Here is a 13,611-nt window from a genome sequence, read left to right as displayed (position 1 = left end):
CCCCGGGCCGCAGCGCCGCCCGCGGGTGCGCACCGGGCACACGCGCAGCGATGCACGCCGGTGCACACGCACACGCGCGCGGGCGGGCGCTCGTACGCACGTGGGCGCTGGCGCACACGCGCGCGGACACAGGTGCACACAGATGCACGCGTGCACACGTATGCACTGGCACACACGCACGGCCTACACCGGGGGGGCACAGACACGTACACACACCCGCGCCACCCGGGCACGCGTACGGACACACGGACACGCACGCACACACGTGCAGGCGCACGCAGGCACCTGTGCACGCGCACACGGGCACGCGCACCCTGTACGCGCGCACATACCGGCACCGCCCGCACCGCCCTCACCTCTGGCTCCGCGCCCCGCAGCCCCCGGCAGGACCTTGGCCATCCGCGCCCGCTCCGCTCCGCTCCCGCGCCCGCCCCGCCGTCCCCGGGCGCGCACGGTGGGCCGGGGGCGGGGCCGGCGAGGGGCGGGGCCGGCGAGGGGCGGGGCCTCTCCGCCCTCGCCCCGCCCCCCTCGGCGGCAGAGGGCGCCCGAGCGGGCGGTGCTGCCCCACTGCACCGTGGGGCTCTCGCGGCTCCCCACGGCTCYCGCGGCTCMCCACGGCYCYCACGGCTCCCCACGGCCCTCACGGCTCCCCCCGCTCCCCGGGCCGGGCCCGGCGCAGGGCTGCAGCGCACCCGCGGGCCCGGCGCAGTCCCGCGCCGCGGTGGGCAGCAGCAGCGGTGCCGACAGCGGGCAGCGCATCGCTGAGCCAGGCTGAGGATTTGCTCTCCCGAGTGTCGTTACCCCGCGCTGCTCTGGTGATTGATGCTATAGAGCCAGGAACGCTTTTTGCCTTTTCTCTCCTTTCCCCTGGGGTTATACACAAGAGTTTTGCCCTTATTGTTCCTGATAATTAAAAGATTTTTCAGGGCTGACAACACCCAGCTGGATCCTTCTTGTCCACTTCCCTGTTTTAGATACTAGACTTGAGCTCTTCCTCCTCTCCCTTGCATTAGCTGGCACAGCTGCTCCACCGCAAGCTCACCCTGAACTCTGTTCCCCAGATCCCAATTTCCAACTTCTTGCAGGTCCTCTAATTAAGAGATTCTGTCTCCTTCTGCACTGTGTGACAGTGAAACAATTCCCTGGCTCTGGAGCCAGGAGGCAGCGGAGGTGGCTTGTGAGCCCCGCGGTACCCCCTGCTAGCATGCCGGGAAAGTCAGGAGCTGGACAYGCAGCAGCTAAAGCTGAGGCATGGGCTCACTGGGACTTCACTGCCCAAACTGGAGATGCCTAATACACGTGGATGTTCCCAGGCATAAGCATCTGCTGCCCCACAGCCTTCTTACATCAGGTCATAGGACCTCATTCCCAGCRTAGGTGCCAGCATGGGCTCTCTGAATCGCACCCCAGCCCCGTGGAGGCAGTCTACAGTTGATAGGAATGACCTCTGGTCCCAAGTCCATCTCTAATGATAGACCCCCTGCCTGTCTTCAGCTGGACCCTCTCTAGCTGGGCTGCCTGTGTTTTGCAGAGCGTGTGGTTGCCTGTGGGTCCGTGCTGTCGCTGCGCTGGGCCGTATCCAGSCTGCGCACACATGGGGGAGCGTTGCAAATAGCAGAGCTATTATTAAATCCAGACCCTTTTCACTGCTGCCCACCTGCTTCATCACTCATTTCCACATAAATAGCATACTGTACGTATCCTTTCATGTCACGCTGAGGATTTATGGCTCAGGCTGGACACCAGCGCTGCAGTAACAGGAACACAGGAAATGTGTCAGCCCGCAGGCTTCTCCGCGGGTCGGCACGCCAGCTCCGCAGGACGCAGTTTCGCTGCGGCGGGAGAGCTTCAGTGCTTCGCCTCCCRGCCGCGGCCCGTCTGATCCCGCTTCGCCCTCCTGCTGCGGGGCGAGAGGGCGGCAGAGCACCCGCGGGTGCCTATGCAGTGCCTCGTGCCCCTCCGCAGAGCCGGCCGCGCGGGCGCGGAGAGGCTCAGGCAGGCCCTGGCCTCGCTCGCCCGGCGCTGCCGCACGGGGCGGACCTCTCCGGGGACGGCTGCCTCTGTCTGCACGCTGCTTCGCTGCCTGCACCTCGTTGCTCCAGCTTCTTCAGTCGTGYGAACTGCCCGGTGCCTGCAGGACTATCCTTTCGATCTGCAGTCATTTCTTCTGGGCCTTGGGGTGTGTGTCGAGCTTTTCAGGCCCCACGGGCCCCCCYGGTTTCTGCTCTCTGCGTGCCAGGCTGAAGGGGCAGAGGCTGGCGGAAAGGCTGCAAGGGGCTCCGGGCAAGCGCGCCCAGCGCCGYGGCAGCGCGGTGCCCTGCAAAGGGGGACGGCAGGACTGTGCCGGCTGGCCCGGCGCGGCCTCCGCAGCGCTCCGTGCGAGGGGGCTCCCGGCAGCTCCCGGCCACCCGGGTCCGTGCTGCCTGGCTGAGGCTGCGGTGAATGGAAGCAGTCCCAGGCGCTGCTTTACGCCGGGGGACGTGTCCGAGAACGGAGCGCCGAGTTCAGCGCTGYACACAACAGGAAGGAAACTACAGGATATGGAAAGAGGCGAGGGAGGAAAAACCAGTGGTGATGCAATGATTCCTCAGCTGCAGGCAGCGTTTGCCTTGGAATTATTTTTCCCTTGTGAGCTGAACAAGCCTAGAAGTGACTTTCCCTCCGTGTTTGTACAGCCCCGACACACAAGAGRAGGTGACGGCCTCGTGCTATCAGTGCAGGGGTCTCGCTGAAGCTTTGAAACCGAAGCACCAGCGTGGGCAGCCTGATTTTTCAAAGTGCTGGGCAACCCTGAGCTTCCAGGGTGTGGGGCTGATTTCATAAYGAGTGCAATAGAAATCCAGGATCTCTCCCTGAAGTCAGTTAATACAGTCAGGATTTACACTCAAGCCGAAGAATGGAGATTGCAAATATACTGCTGTTGGAGGGGGAGGCAGGGGAAACCATCACATACATTCTTGGCACACACTGTAGTCTCCGCAGGGGAAAAAATACAGGTTCATGCTTAGGGTACTAGTCTTGAACGAGAGAGAGAAATACTCAGTTCCCTGATCTCCCCCAGATGCCCTGAGTTTCTGGGAACAAGTCATTTAGGCCCAAATTAAATGTTTTCAAATGCCTAACTCCTCTGTGAAATCAAGGGGAATGCTGCTGCCCCAGATGGAGTTAGACACCTAGCTCCCTAGAGGGACTAGCCTTCGACTTTTCAGATTGCATGGTTGCCCTCTCCTACCTTCTCCCAGCGATAAATGTTGGGTTTACTTTTACTCACAGACAAACCATGGACCTACTCAGTTGTAAACGAAGATATAATTTTGCCCTCGGCTTGTTAAGTACCTGTTCCCAGAGCTGGATGAGAGGAGGGGATTTCTCTCCAAGCCTAGTTCAAAATGGCAATTTAAATACTACTTTTTGTCACTCTCCAAATTTATAATTTAGTTGGACGAAACAGGACACATTCTTACTTTGGTTATTCTGAATCTGTAACCACACAGCTGTACTACCTACAATCAAGTAGATCCAGCATATCCACGGGCTTATTCTGTTCTCAGTCCAGCCTCAAAATCTATGCTGCACTTCTACCTCATTAATACTCTACAGCTGTGTGATGATCAGTGATAAATTCAGTGTTGGAGGAACAAATGTGACAAGAAAAAGGATTATCTGCTATCTTGTCTTTCAGCAGTATTGCCAAGGACCTCGTGAACTGTGCTATGTTATGTTTCCAAGGACAAAAGCTTCTTTTCTGCCTAGGTGAATGTGCAGTTTTCTTTTTCTCCATATTCTTCATTTCATGGAGAATGTTTACAAGTGACTTTGAAGTTTTTTTCCTGTACAATTCTATTTGCATTTGATAAATAAGTGGTCATGAAGGATGTCAGATTGGAAAGTAACTGCTCTAATTGCTCTTAGGTTTCATACACGTGATAATCCTTGGAAAGGTTAGATCACAGATACACAGCTACCGAATTCATTCATTTGTAGTGCATGTGTATCTGCCCATCACTACAAGCCAACCACAGTTCAAGCTTCTCCACTTTGCAGCTCCACTATTTTCCCATTCTTCCCCCAAAAAATCAATTTGGGAAGTATAAAAAAGGAAGGAAGTTCATCTCTCTACCCCTTTTGGTCCTAGTCTATTCAGCTGAGGCCAAGTCCCACCAAAACTCTGGTTGTCACAACAGCAACCACTGATGTGAGCAGAGCTGAGAGGTCTGTCTCATTTCACCACCTCAGTCCAGCTTCTCCCTGGTAACTAAAGATCACAGAGAAACACATGAACTGCACTCCGCAAGCGAAAGTCTGTTAAACTCCGAGGTGGCAAATAAATGAAAGATCTCAGAGATTTCCCAAGTATTTCAACAGGAGGCGAGGAAGAAAGAAGTGTTTCCAGGTGCCTTGCTGGTTCAGCCTTTAGTGGCCTCCTGGATCACCTGGCACCCCCAGGTCATCTCATACTACTGAATCCCAGTCACTGCACCGCTCTGCGTGGTTATTGCAGCTAGACCAGGGGCTGGATCAYCGAGGCCCTGCAGAAGGGCTGCCGCTGCTCCGAACAGCGAGTGCACCCTGGTATTGACACTCGCCACATTTGCAGCCGCCCATGCGTGTAATCACATAGCTTCCAAATGCTGCGAGTAAACAAATAATTGTCCCCCTCTGCCTGACACTGTGGCAACCCCAGATGCCTGCACGCAGCTTCATTTCTTCATGTAACTGCTACTTTGAACGACTGTGGACCAGGCAGCCTGTGAATTAAAGCCCCATTAGCAGCACCACCGTTTATGATAGCAGAGCCAGATGCTGATAAGAACAACACAAATAACCACAGCGCAGCATGGAGACCGCAACAAGAACCGAATCATGGAATCGGGATACGCCCGTGTGAAGAAGCTTCATTAGAGCAAGTTTAGTAAATAAATAACACAGATCCTTTAAAACAAAAGATTCCCTTACCATGCCTCCTGCCCCGTCAGATGGAAAGAATTCTAGCTGTTCTGATTAGTCACAAACTTCGTTTATCCCACATACACAGCTTGTTTCGGCAGATACTGTTATAACCGTGCTCAGCTTCCCTGAAACACCTTAAATAATGAGCAGAGGCAAATCCACTTGCAGCGCTGGAGCACCAGTTCCAAAACTCCGTCTGCGAAAGGTGTTTAAACAATCCAGCTACCAGATGGCCAGTGAGCTCAGCAACTCAGCGAGCATTACTGAAATGCATCAGGACAAATTAATAGCCACTGTAAGATTGCACGGTGACAACTGTGCATATTTATCAGGTCCCCTCTGATTGGCATTTAATAGGCAGCATTATATTTGGAGACAGCAGAAATGTATCTGCACATCTGTTTTTCCAGTTTTGCCAAAGAGCTTTCATTTTTCTCTAATAACTCGACCTGTTTGGTTTCTGGCAGAAGACTGTTAGGCAGAGCACTCGCTGCCTGGATTCGCTCCAGCATGAGATGAGGTCAGGACAACAAAGAAAAAGAAACAGCTGGATGGCTACTAAGCACTGGGAACAAACCGGGCAGGGACTAGGGGTTTCTTTTTCCTTTCCTTTTTGTTTATCCAATGGGATTTCATTCCTACATGCATTTATTTCCCCAGCACACAGTATCACAAAAGCACTATTTCCTGCAATTGCAACAGTTGAATCAAGCCTCCTCTAGCAGGCTGCTCATATCCAGGTACTGGTATAAATAGTTCACCTAGATAATCACTCCTACAGTTGGCTATCAGGAAATGTGAAGCATGGGTCCTAAGAATTTCCACAGATATATTGCATCCCCCCCCCCCCGCACATTTTGATCTTGACTTTGGCGAGGTGGGTTTCTTATGCCATTCCGTTTTTCCATTTCAGCACACTCTGATTAGTCTGTCCAAGGCTATCTAGGACAGCTGCAACAGGGAAAAGCTAGAAGGGGGTGGGGGCTCATATTTTTCAATCAATCTTCTTTCTTATTCCTGATATGCAGCTAGATTATCTTAAAGGAGCAAGTGGAAAAAATTTCCAGCAGGGAAGGAAGAAGGTAGAAAAGAGGGGAGAGAAGAGAGAACAGAAGACAGAGAGAAGGGAGGAGGGGAAGGGCGAGAGTGTGCAAGCAAGAGAGAGACAGAAAAGCAATATGCACATGTTCCCCTGTTCAAGACAGTTTTTCTCTCCCTGACCTCACTTTCTCCAAGGCCAGAAATTCCACCTCGGGACTTGCCAAGGAGACAATGCAACATTCCTCTGCTAGGCCACAAAGCAAGTGTGAAATGTTCTGTTTTAATCATTTACAGAACAAAAGGAACACAACAGTCACAGTCTGATTCATATCTGCTGAAATCCAGCAGCCAAGCTGTGGGAGAGAAGAGACAGATGAAGAAAAAAAAGGAAGAGGAGAGTTTTTTTTTTCTTTTTCCTCTGGGTAATCACCATAGACCTAAGGAGATACAAGAAGGACCACACTAGGCTAGACCAAAGTTTAAGAAGCCCTGATGTCCTCTCTCTCTAACATGGCCACTAGCTACAGAAAAAAAATATAAAGAATAGTTCAAATACAAATACTGTATCTCTTGTACACAATACCATTTTCCAGCAGTTCCTCCATGGCAGGAACTTCCTGAGCCAGAGGCTATACCTGCATCATCATTTTTGATAGCCCTTCATAAACCTTTCTTGCATAATGTTTTCTAATCACTTTCTGAGCCCATTCATATTTTTGGCAGCCTGGACATCCTGTGGCAATGAGTTGCACAATGTAGTTAGGTACTGTGTAAAGACATACTTCCTTTGGGTTGCTGTAAGCCTTTCCTTATTTACTTCTGTATCATTCATAATTCCTATATCTCTACTATATCCTCCTTCAAGGATCTCTTTTCCACACCAGCAAGTTTTAGTTTACTAAGTACCTCCTTTCATGGAAGATGTTCTATTTCTCAACCACCTTTGCCACCCATGGCCAACACTTCTCCAGGCCTGGAATGGGAAGACCAGAAATGTACTCAGTACTCCAGGTGTAGGTGGGCCAGGGACTGATTTATACAGTGACAGACCATGGAGGGGTTTCCAAATGTTGGACATAGTGAGCTCAGTCTTTAAGGTGAGGAAAGGAAGAGTTAGGAAGTGATATTCCAGTCATTTTTAATTCCATCCTTGGAAACACCAGGACAGTCAAAGGGTTGGCAAGCATCTAGAAAAGAAGGATATGACTAATAGCCAGTGCAGATTCAGCAAGAATAGAACTGGTCAGACTAATCTGTTCTTCTCTGACAAGGTAATAAAATTTGTAGATGAGGGAGAAGCTGCAGATGTCATATATGTTGACATATATGTAAGACTTTTGATACTCTGTCATATGGTATAAGCAAACGAGGGAAACCTGGACTAAAACAAAGCATTAATAGATGACTGGTTGAAACCTTCTCAGTGACTAGTCAGTAATGGCATGAGGCTATGCAAAAAACTTCTCTTAAATCTGGTACTAATCTGGTACTAATCATGAATGACTCAAAATCCAAGCATGACTTYTTACGTTTGTCGTTGACACCAGCCTGAGATAAGCTGCCAGAAAGCAGAAAGCAAGAGTAGAATTCAAGACAGAAGTAACAAGTAGGGGAAAAGAAAAGGATGCAATTCAGCAGTCTGCAGTTGGGCAGCAACAACCAACTGCACACACAGATGACCAAAAATGCCAGGTGAAGAAGCAGTTCTGGGTTGCCTGATGGATCCCAAGCTAAGCACGAGTCAGGAGCTATAAGGTTGTGGAAAAAAAAGCAGACAGTGCAGGGCTGTGTTGAAACTGCATGGCTGTCAGTCTGACCCATGTAGCAGCTTTTTCCAAATCTCCTGCTCTGTGAAGACCTCGGCCAGAGTACTCTTTCCAGTTCAGGAAAGAGGAAAAGCATTTAGACACACAATAGAGCAGGGAGAACCACTGGAAACCTAGAAAAGACAACCCATGAGAAAAGGAATTTGGGCTTTTAATATGGAAAAGGGAAGACTTAGGTGAGACAGAATAACTTTCAAATACAAAAATCACAGTGAAACATGAAGAGAAAAGGAGAAAACTCTTCATATCTGCTTTCAGCAGCACGATATGTAACTGGATTAAATGACAGAGATTTAATTAGATATCAAGAAAAGCCTTCCAGTATTTGGAGTAGATTTCCTAGGAAGGTTGCTAGAAGTTTTGAAGACAGGTTGGTCAGTCATGTGGAATGGTGGCTATGAATATGTGTAGTTAATCTTGCCTTCAGGCAGAAGGGAGGGTTAGCTGGCCTCCTTACATCCCACCCAAGCCTACTTTTCTGTGATTTTTATGATAATGATGCTTTGTTATGATATTGATGTTTTGTCTCATGATGTTATTAGTACAATAAGGCTTTGTTCTCTGCTCTTTTGATCATAATTCCTGCCATTCACATAGATTTGATCGGAGCTGAGCTCTAAACTGATATTTTCAGGGCTTGTTTACACGATCACTTTAATACAGCATATATCCAAGCTGCTACTGGGATAGTCTTGTCCTCTCTCCCTCTAGCATGTGTTTGCTCTTACCACCTCCCTAGCCTGGCACCAGAATTAATGCAGCTGTGCATGACTCAGGGCAGGAGACTGATCCAGCTGAAAATTAACCAGCCRGAAGGGAGGTAGAAAAAGAGATCAGTTTTCCATTACTTGTTCTGCTATCTCACATCCTTTGTCTGCCTTGTCTACCTTGGATGGAGCAATCACATCTTGTGCTGTATTTGGAATGCAGAGTGGAAATGTAAGGTGATACAAGTGCTAGTCTGAATAATCTTTTCCAGACTGAGGGATGTCTAATATTCCTAAGCAGCGGAAAGCAGTGTCCATGGAACTGCTGCTTCCCCTCGTCTGGAAGCAGGGCTGTACAGGAGCCCCGGTGAGAGGCCAAATGACAGAGCCCTTCAGCCTCCCGGAGGAAATGGTTCACACTGGATGGCACAGACTGTTTCCCCACAAACATAGAGAGGGTGCCAGGAAGCAGGTTGCCCTGTGTTACAGTCCTGATCACTCAAGAACAGCACAGCAGAGCCCTGTCCCTTCACCAGGAGTCACCAAGAAGCCAGAAATGAGCGTTTTGCAAATTCAGCCGATCTGGCTATYTGATAACTCATGTCTTTCCATCTCAGCTAAATCCAACAAAGTCTTATCATTTGGGAGAGGAGCCCTCAGAAGGAAAGGGGGCCTTGGGAAGGGCAACCTCAGAAGTTTTGAGAGCGAGGACTGTGGGAATGGTTAGGAGAAACCAGCATGTGTTGCTGAGGGAACACAGGTCAAGGGGAGCTGATGAGATGAGAAAGTGTAAGAAGAGAAGGAGCTGGTGGAAGCTGTATCCAAGCAAATTTTAGAGCAACTTGACCTGTTTTAAATAAGGCAGGTAATGAATGAGGCAGCCAAAGGAAGGCTGTTGTCTTTATTTCCATTCCCTATTAGACACTGCTCTAGTCAAATGTATGTAAGAGCAATCTCTATCCTGACAACAAGTGGAGAAAGTTCACCAGAACTCCGCTAAAACAGSATCAGTTGTATACGACTTTTCAGCAAGGACAACTACTAGCCCAGCCACCCCTTCCAAATCCAGTGAGGGATAATACAGTTTACAGACATTTTTTTTTTTGCAAAATTCTGACTCTTAGCTGCAGAGGTTTACAGCAGAGACATGTACATCATAAAATCCTCATTCTGGGTTCCTACTATTTTACCCTCCGACCCCAAATTTCTACCACTCTCTGGGGCACAGAGGGAGCAGTCCAGTGTGCACACAGATCATCCTTACCGAGGATGATTTTGCTTCCAAGAGCAGTGGGGAAGTCATTGCCCTTAAAGGGAAAAGAGGGTGCCTTTGGGAACCTGGTCTGCTGCTCAGTGAGAAGATCTCCATGTGCCAGGAAGGTCCAGCTGGGCTGCAAGGAGGCAGCTGCTGGAGAGCAAAGCGCACAGAGCAAGGCACAGGTTCTCTCCAAACAATTGTAATATGTGCTTTCCTGGCACGCTCCATCTCTAGCCTTCCCCACCTTTGAACCAATCCTCAGTTGCCTTCCTTTATTTCATTTTCAAGGGGATTTGAAAGCTTGACTTACTGTCTTTCCTGCTTGTAAAAMCAGTGGGAAGTTGCTGGCCACTGGCTCTGCACATGGGGCTGGGAAGTGAGATTCCCCTGCAGCAGGCTCTCTATCGTGCTGCTCAGGTCCTATCTTAGTTAAGCACCTCTAGTTCAGCCTGAGAAATACATTTCTTTTGACCCTGGCCCTGCAGAGCTTTGATTAAGGCGACATCACTGCCAGATAGAGTTCCCTTGTGCATTCACTCTCCCGGCATGCACATGCTAGGGACCACCAGGATGAAACTGCGCAGATGCCCTAAAGCCAGCCCGGCAGATTGTCTTCTGGGCTCAGAGTGGGCTACCTTCTGTTCCCCAAGAGCATCTCATGCTCTTTTGAAGCAGTTGTCCACACTGGGTGTCTTAGTCTTTACTCATCTTACACACTTCCAGTTATGGCTCCCACAGAAAAAAAGCTCATTGTGTCCCAAAGTATAAGAAAGTCACAACATTTCCAGTGCCAGCTATGGGTTAAACTTAAAACTCGCMTCCAAGAAACAGCAGTGTCTAAGCACTCTGCACCAGAAGAGTGAAAGCTGCTCTCACAGAGAAAAGACTACACAAATTTAACACAGAAGATACTAAACACAGCTAGCATCAAGCTGTGCCCAWTGCTCTGATCTACAGCATTCAAAAGCGACACAGAAAGAAGGCAGTCGTAATGACAAATTTATGCAGCAGAAAGGCAGAAAGCATTCAGCAACTGCCCTATTTTTTTAACCAAGTCATCCCATAATTACTCTATTGGGTGCAAAAAAAAAAAAAAAAAAAAAAANAAAAAAAAAAAAAAAAAAAAAAAAAGAGGAAAATGTATTCCACACGGACTTACCCAGCTGATCCAGACCAAACAGGGCTGGTGCACCTTCGGAGAGCTCATTGTCTAAGGGAAAAAGAACAAATGCTCAGAGAGGTGAGCCCAAGAGATGGGTGTAGAGAACTGGAGTGAAAAAAGCTGTTTTAATCACAYTGCAGATAAGCCCTTGCTCATCTTGCTTCCCGCTCATCCCTGTAGGTTTTATATATATATATTTTGGGGGTGGGGTGGGGTGGCRAAATCCAGCTGTTATGAGAAACTTGGAGTCAGTTCAAGATGGGAATTTGGCAGCATGAGCCCTTATTGCTCCTCCAGCCCAAGAGCAGGGCACTGAGTCACCTCTGCCCATTGCAGGGTGCCCGGGCTGCACACACACAGCAGCAGCTTCACTTTCCACGGGGATGCTCGGCTCTCCAGCCATGCTGCAGCCCTCCACTCCCTCTCCTGAGCTTACTGGCACCAGGAAGGCGGTGGGAACCAGAGCATGGCCTGCCAGGTTGACCAGTCCCAGGGTTCGCGGAAGCCAAGGGGCCCCAGCTAGGCCCCTCTCTGGGCCAGGGCCACCTGCTACAAGGTGCCAGGTGAGCCCAGAGGTGCCACAAGCTCTCCCACTCCTCCCAGAATTATTTTTTTCTGTCACTGGTGGAGAGCATTTTGAAGTGGCCGGGTGTTATTTTGCTTTGCTGTCATAGTTTTGGGAAACGAGCAAGAAAAAGGTTGAAATTTGGACTAAGTGAACCATGGAGGCTCTTCCCTCCCCTAATATGATTGGCTTTCCGGTATGCTACAATCTCTCCTCTGTCTAACAGCAGCAGGGTGCAACCAGTGGAAGTTTAATTAGYTGAGAGGAAGGAAAATGCTCTATCTGGGACATTTTGGAAGCTGAGAAAGCCCTGGAGTCCCCTGATAATAGTGTTCCTATAACTCGGTGTCAGGTTGGACCATGGGCTCTGGAAGCACCTGAGCCTGGGGTCACCAGCAGGTGAGCGCTGGCAGAGGGCACCCAGAGAGATTGTGCAGTCTTCATCCCTACAGGTTTTTGAGACCCGAAGGGACCCAGCCCTGCACAACCCAGTCAGCCCTCACAGCTGGCCCTGCCATGAGGCAGATTCGCTAAAGTCCTCCCGAGGTCCCCTCCAGCCTGGTCGCCCCCTGATCCTACGACACTAAGYGGGGTTAGGGGCTGGGACCTGCACATGGTTGCACAGCTTGCTGAAAGTGGAGCTGGGAAGTTTTTCTAGATCCCAAGCCCAGTCCATCCCCATGGGTCCAGYCATCCCCACTGGCCCCCAGCTGCAGGGCACAGCTCATGCGTGTCCCTCACTGACTGAAGGGCCAGCAGCCACTCTAAGATCGTGTGGCCCAAGTGTTAAATGCCATTTTTGTTTTAGAATTGGTTAGGATTTCTTTGTTTTCAATCATTTTGTTCAGTGTCAAATACTTTGAAATTCCAGAAACTCAATGAAGTTTTCCAAAAAAAGAGTTTTGCAGAGGGTATTTTTTCCCTGTCAGATTTGATGCATCTGTTACAATTCAATACGCTGGACTATTGACTGGCATGGACTACAGACCAGCACCAGGCTTTCTGCCTGGTGTCTGTGTGCTCCTCCTAGGGATTCATAGAAGCTGTTTAAGAAAGGCAAGCTCATAGTACTATAAAGCAATCTATGTATGTATAATATTTAGTAGGCTTGGGCCTCCTTTATAAAATGTTGTTAGGTTTCCCAGTTAGAAAAGACTACAAACCACCAGTTTAGGTTAGCAGTGGTCTACATATACAAACAAAGGGCAATGTATAGCCACATTTTAAATTTTGGATTTTTGTAAACTCTTAGTCGTGGTGACTCCACCCTTCTCTGCTTTATAGACCCAGGCAAAGTGGGATCCTGAACCCAAGAGGAATTTGGCCATTTCAGCTATGAAAGCAACACAGACCGAGTGTACTCACCAAGCATTAAAAAGTTAAGACAAGCAGAGGTTGCCGGAAGGGGCATAAAGCAAGGACTACAGGAACTCACCCTATGCTTCTCTCTTATTTTCATATCAAATTCATCTCTTGGCATAGCCAGCATCGTGCTATTCTTTGTAACCAGATAAACGGCCTGTTCCCCTGCAGATCCCAAGCTATGTTAGCATTTCTAGTGCAAGCACAGGAATGTTTCTGCTGCATGCAGGTGAGGTGAGCGGAGGAGCTCTGGCTGCTCCTGCACACTGCAGCCTTGCAGTGGAGGAGAGCACTAAGGCAAAATTAAAGCAGGGTTAGCAGGCCCCGTTCAGCTCCCGTGCTGTGCTGAGTGGCTAAACGTTCCTGWACAAGTACAAGGGCAACTCTGTGTTTAAAGGATGCCACCCAGTGGTGCTCGTCTGAAGAGATTGAACCCAGGACTGCTCTATTCAGAACTATAAACTTCCTTATCTAGCACAGCTTTCATGGAAAGGAAGATGATGCCACATCTCACACAATCCCCTTTATCCTTTTCCAGGCATCTGTGGCACTGTTAGCAGGAAATAATGGGAAACTGATGGAGATAAGTGAAGCATTTTACTGAAACAAAACGTTTCAATTCCCAAGGTGCTGTCACCTGGAAGGCTGTGTTTTTGCTTTTTTTTTAAGCTAAGACACAGCATGACCAAGCCAGACAAGTCAGCTTTGCAGAAGGATGGRTAACCTTGCAGCTAGGACCT

The 13,611-nt window shown here is 49.4% G+C and overlaps 1 protein-coding gene across 5 annotated transcripts in view; it reads right to left on the bottom strand.

Annotated features, from left to right (window-relative positions):
* The window catches only part of AMOTL1 (angiomotin like 1), a 108,323-nt gene that overhangs the window by 73,435 nt on the left and 21,277 nt on the right, over positions 1 to 13,611 (bottom strand). For 2 of the 5 annotated variants that reach the window (XM_085310265.1, XM_085310264.1), the window contains exon 3: positions 10,942 to 10,992. Coding sequence is in view for 3 of the 5 variants with exons in the window: in XM_085310262.1 (XP_085166388.1) it covers positions 357 to 399 (43 nt within the window). In the remaining 2 variants the exon portion in view is untranslated. Of the gene's footprint in view, positions 1 to 356; positions 435 to 1,657; positions 1,677 to 10,941; positions 10,993 to 13,611 lie in introns of those variants that run through there. The other 3 variants (XM_085310266.1, XM_085310261.1, XM_085310262.1) reach the window with 3 other exon arrangements.

The sequence above is a fragment of the Rhea americana genome, unplaced genomic scaffold, assembly GCF_003343005.1.
Source record: "Rhea americana isolate MKP2758 unplaced genomic scaffold, rheAme1 scaffold_314, whole genome shotgun sequence".
Lineage (NCBI taxonomy): Eukaryota > Metazoa > Chordata > Aves > Rheiformes > Rheidae > Rhea > Rhea americana.
This window is presented reverse-complemented; position numbering and strand designations above follow the sequence as displayed.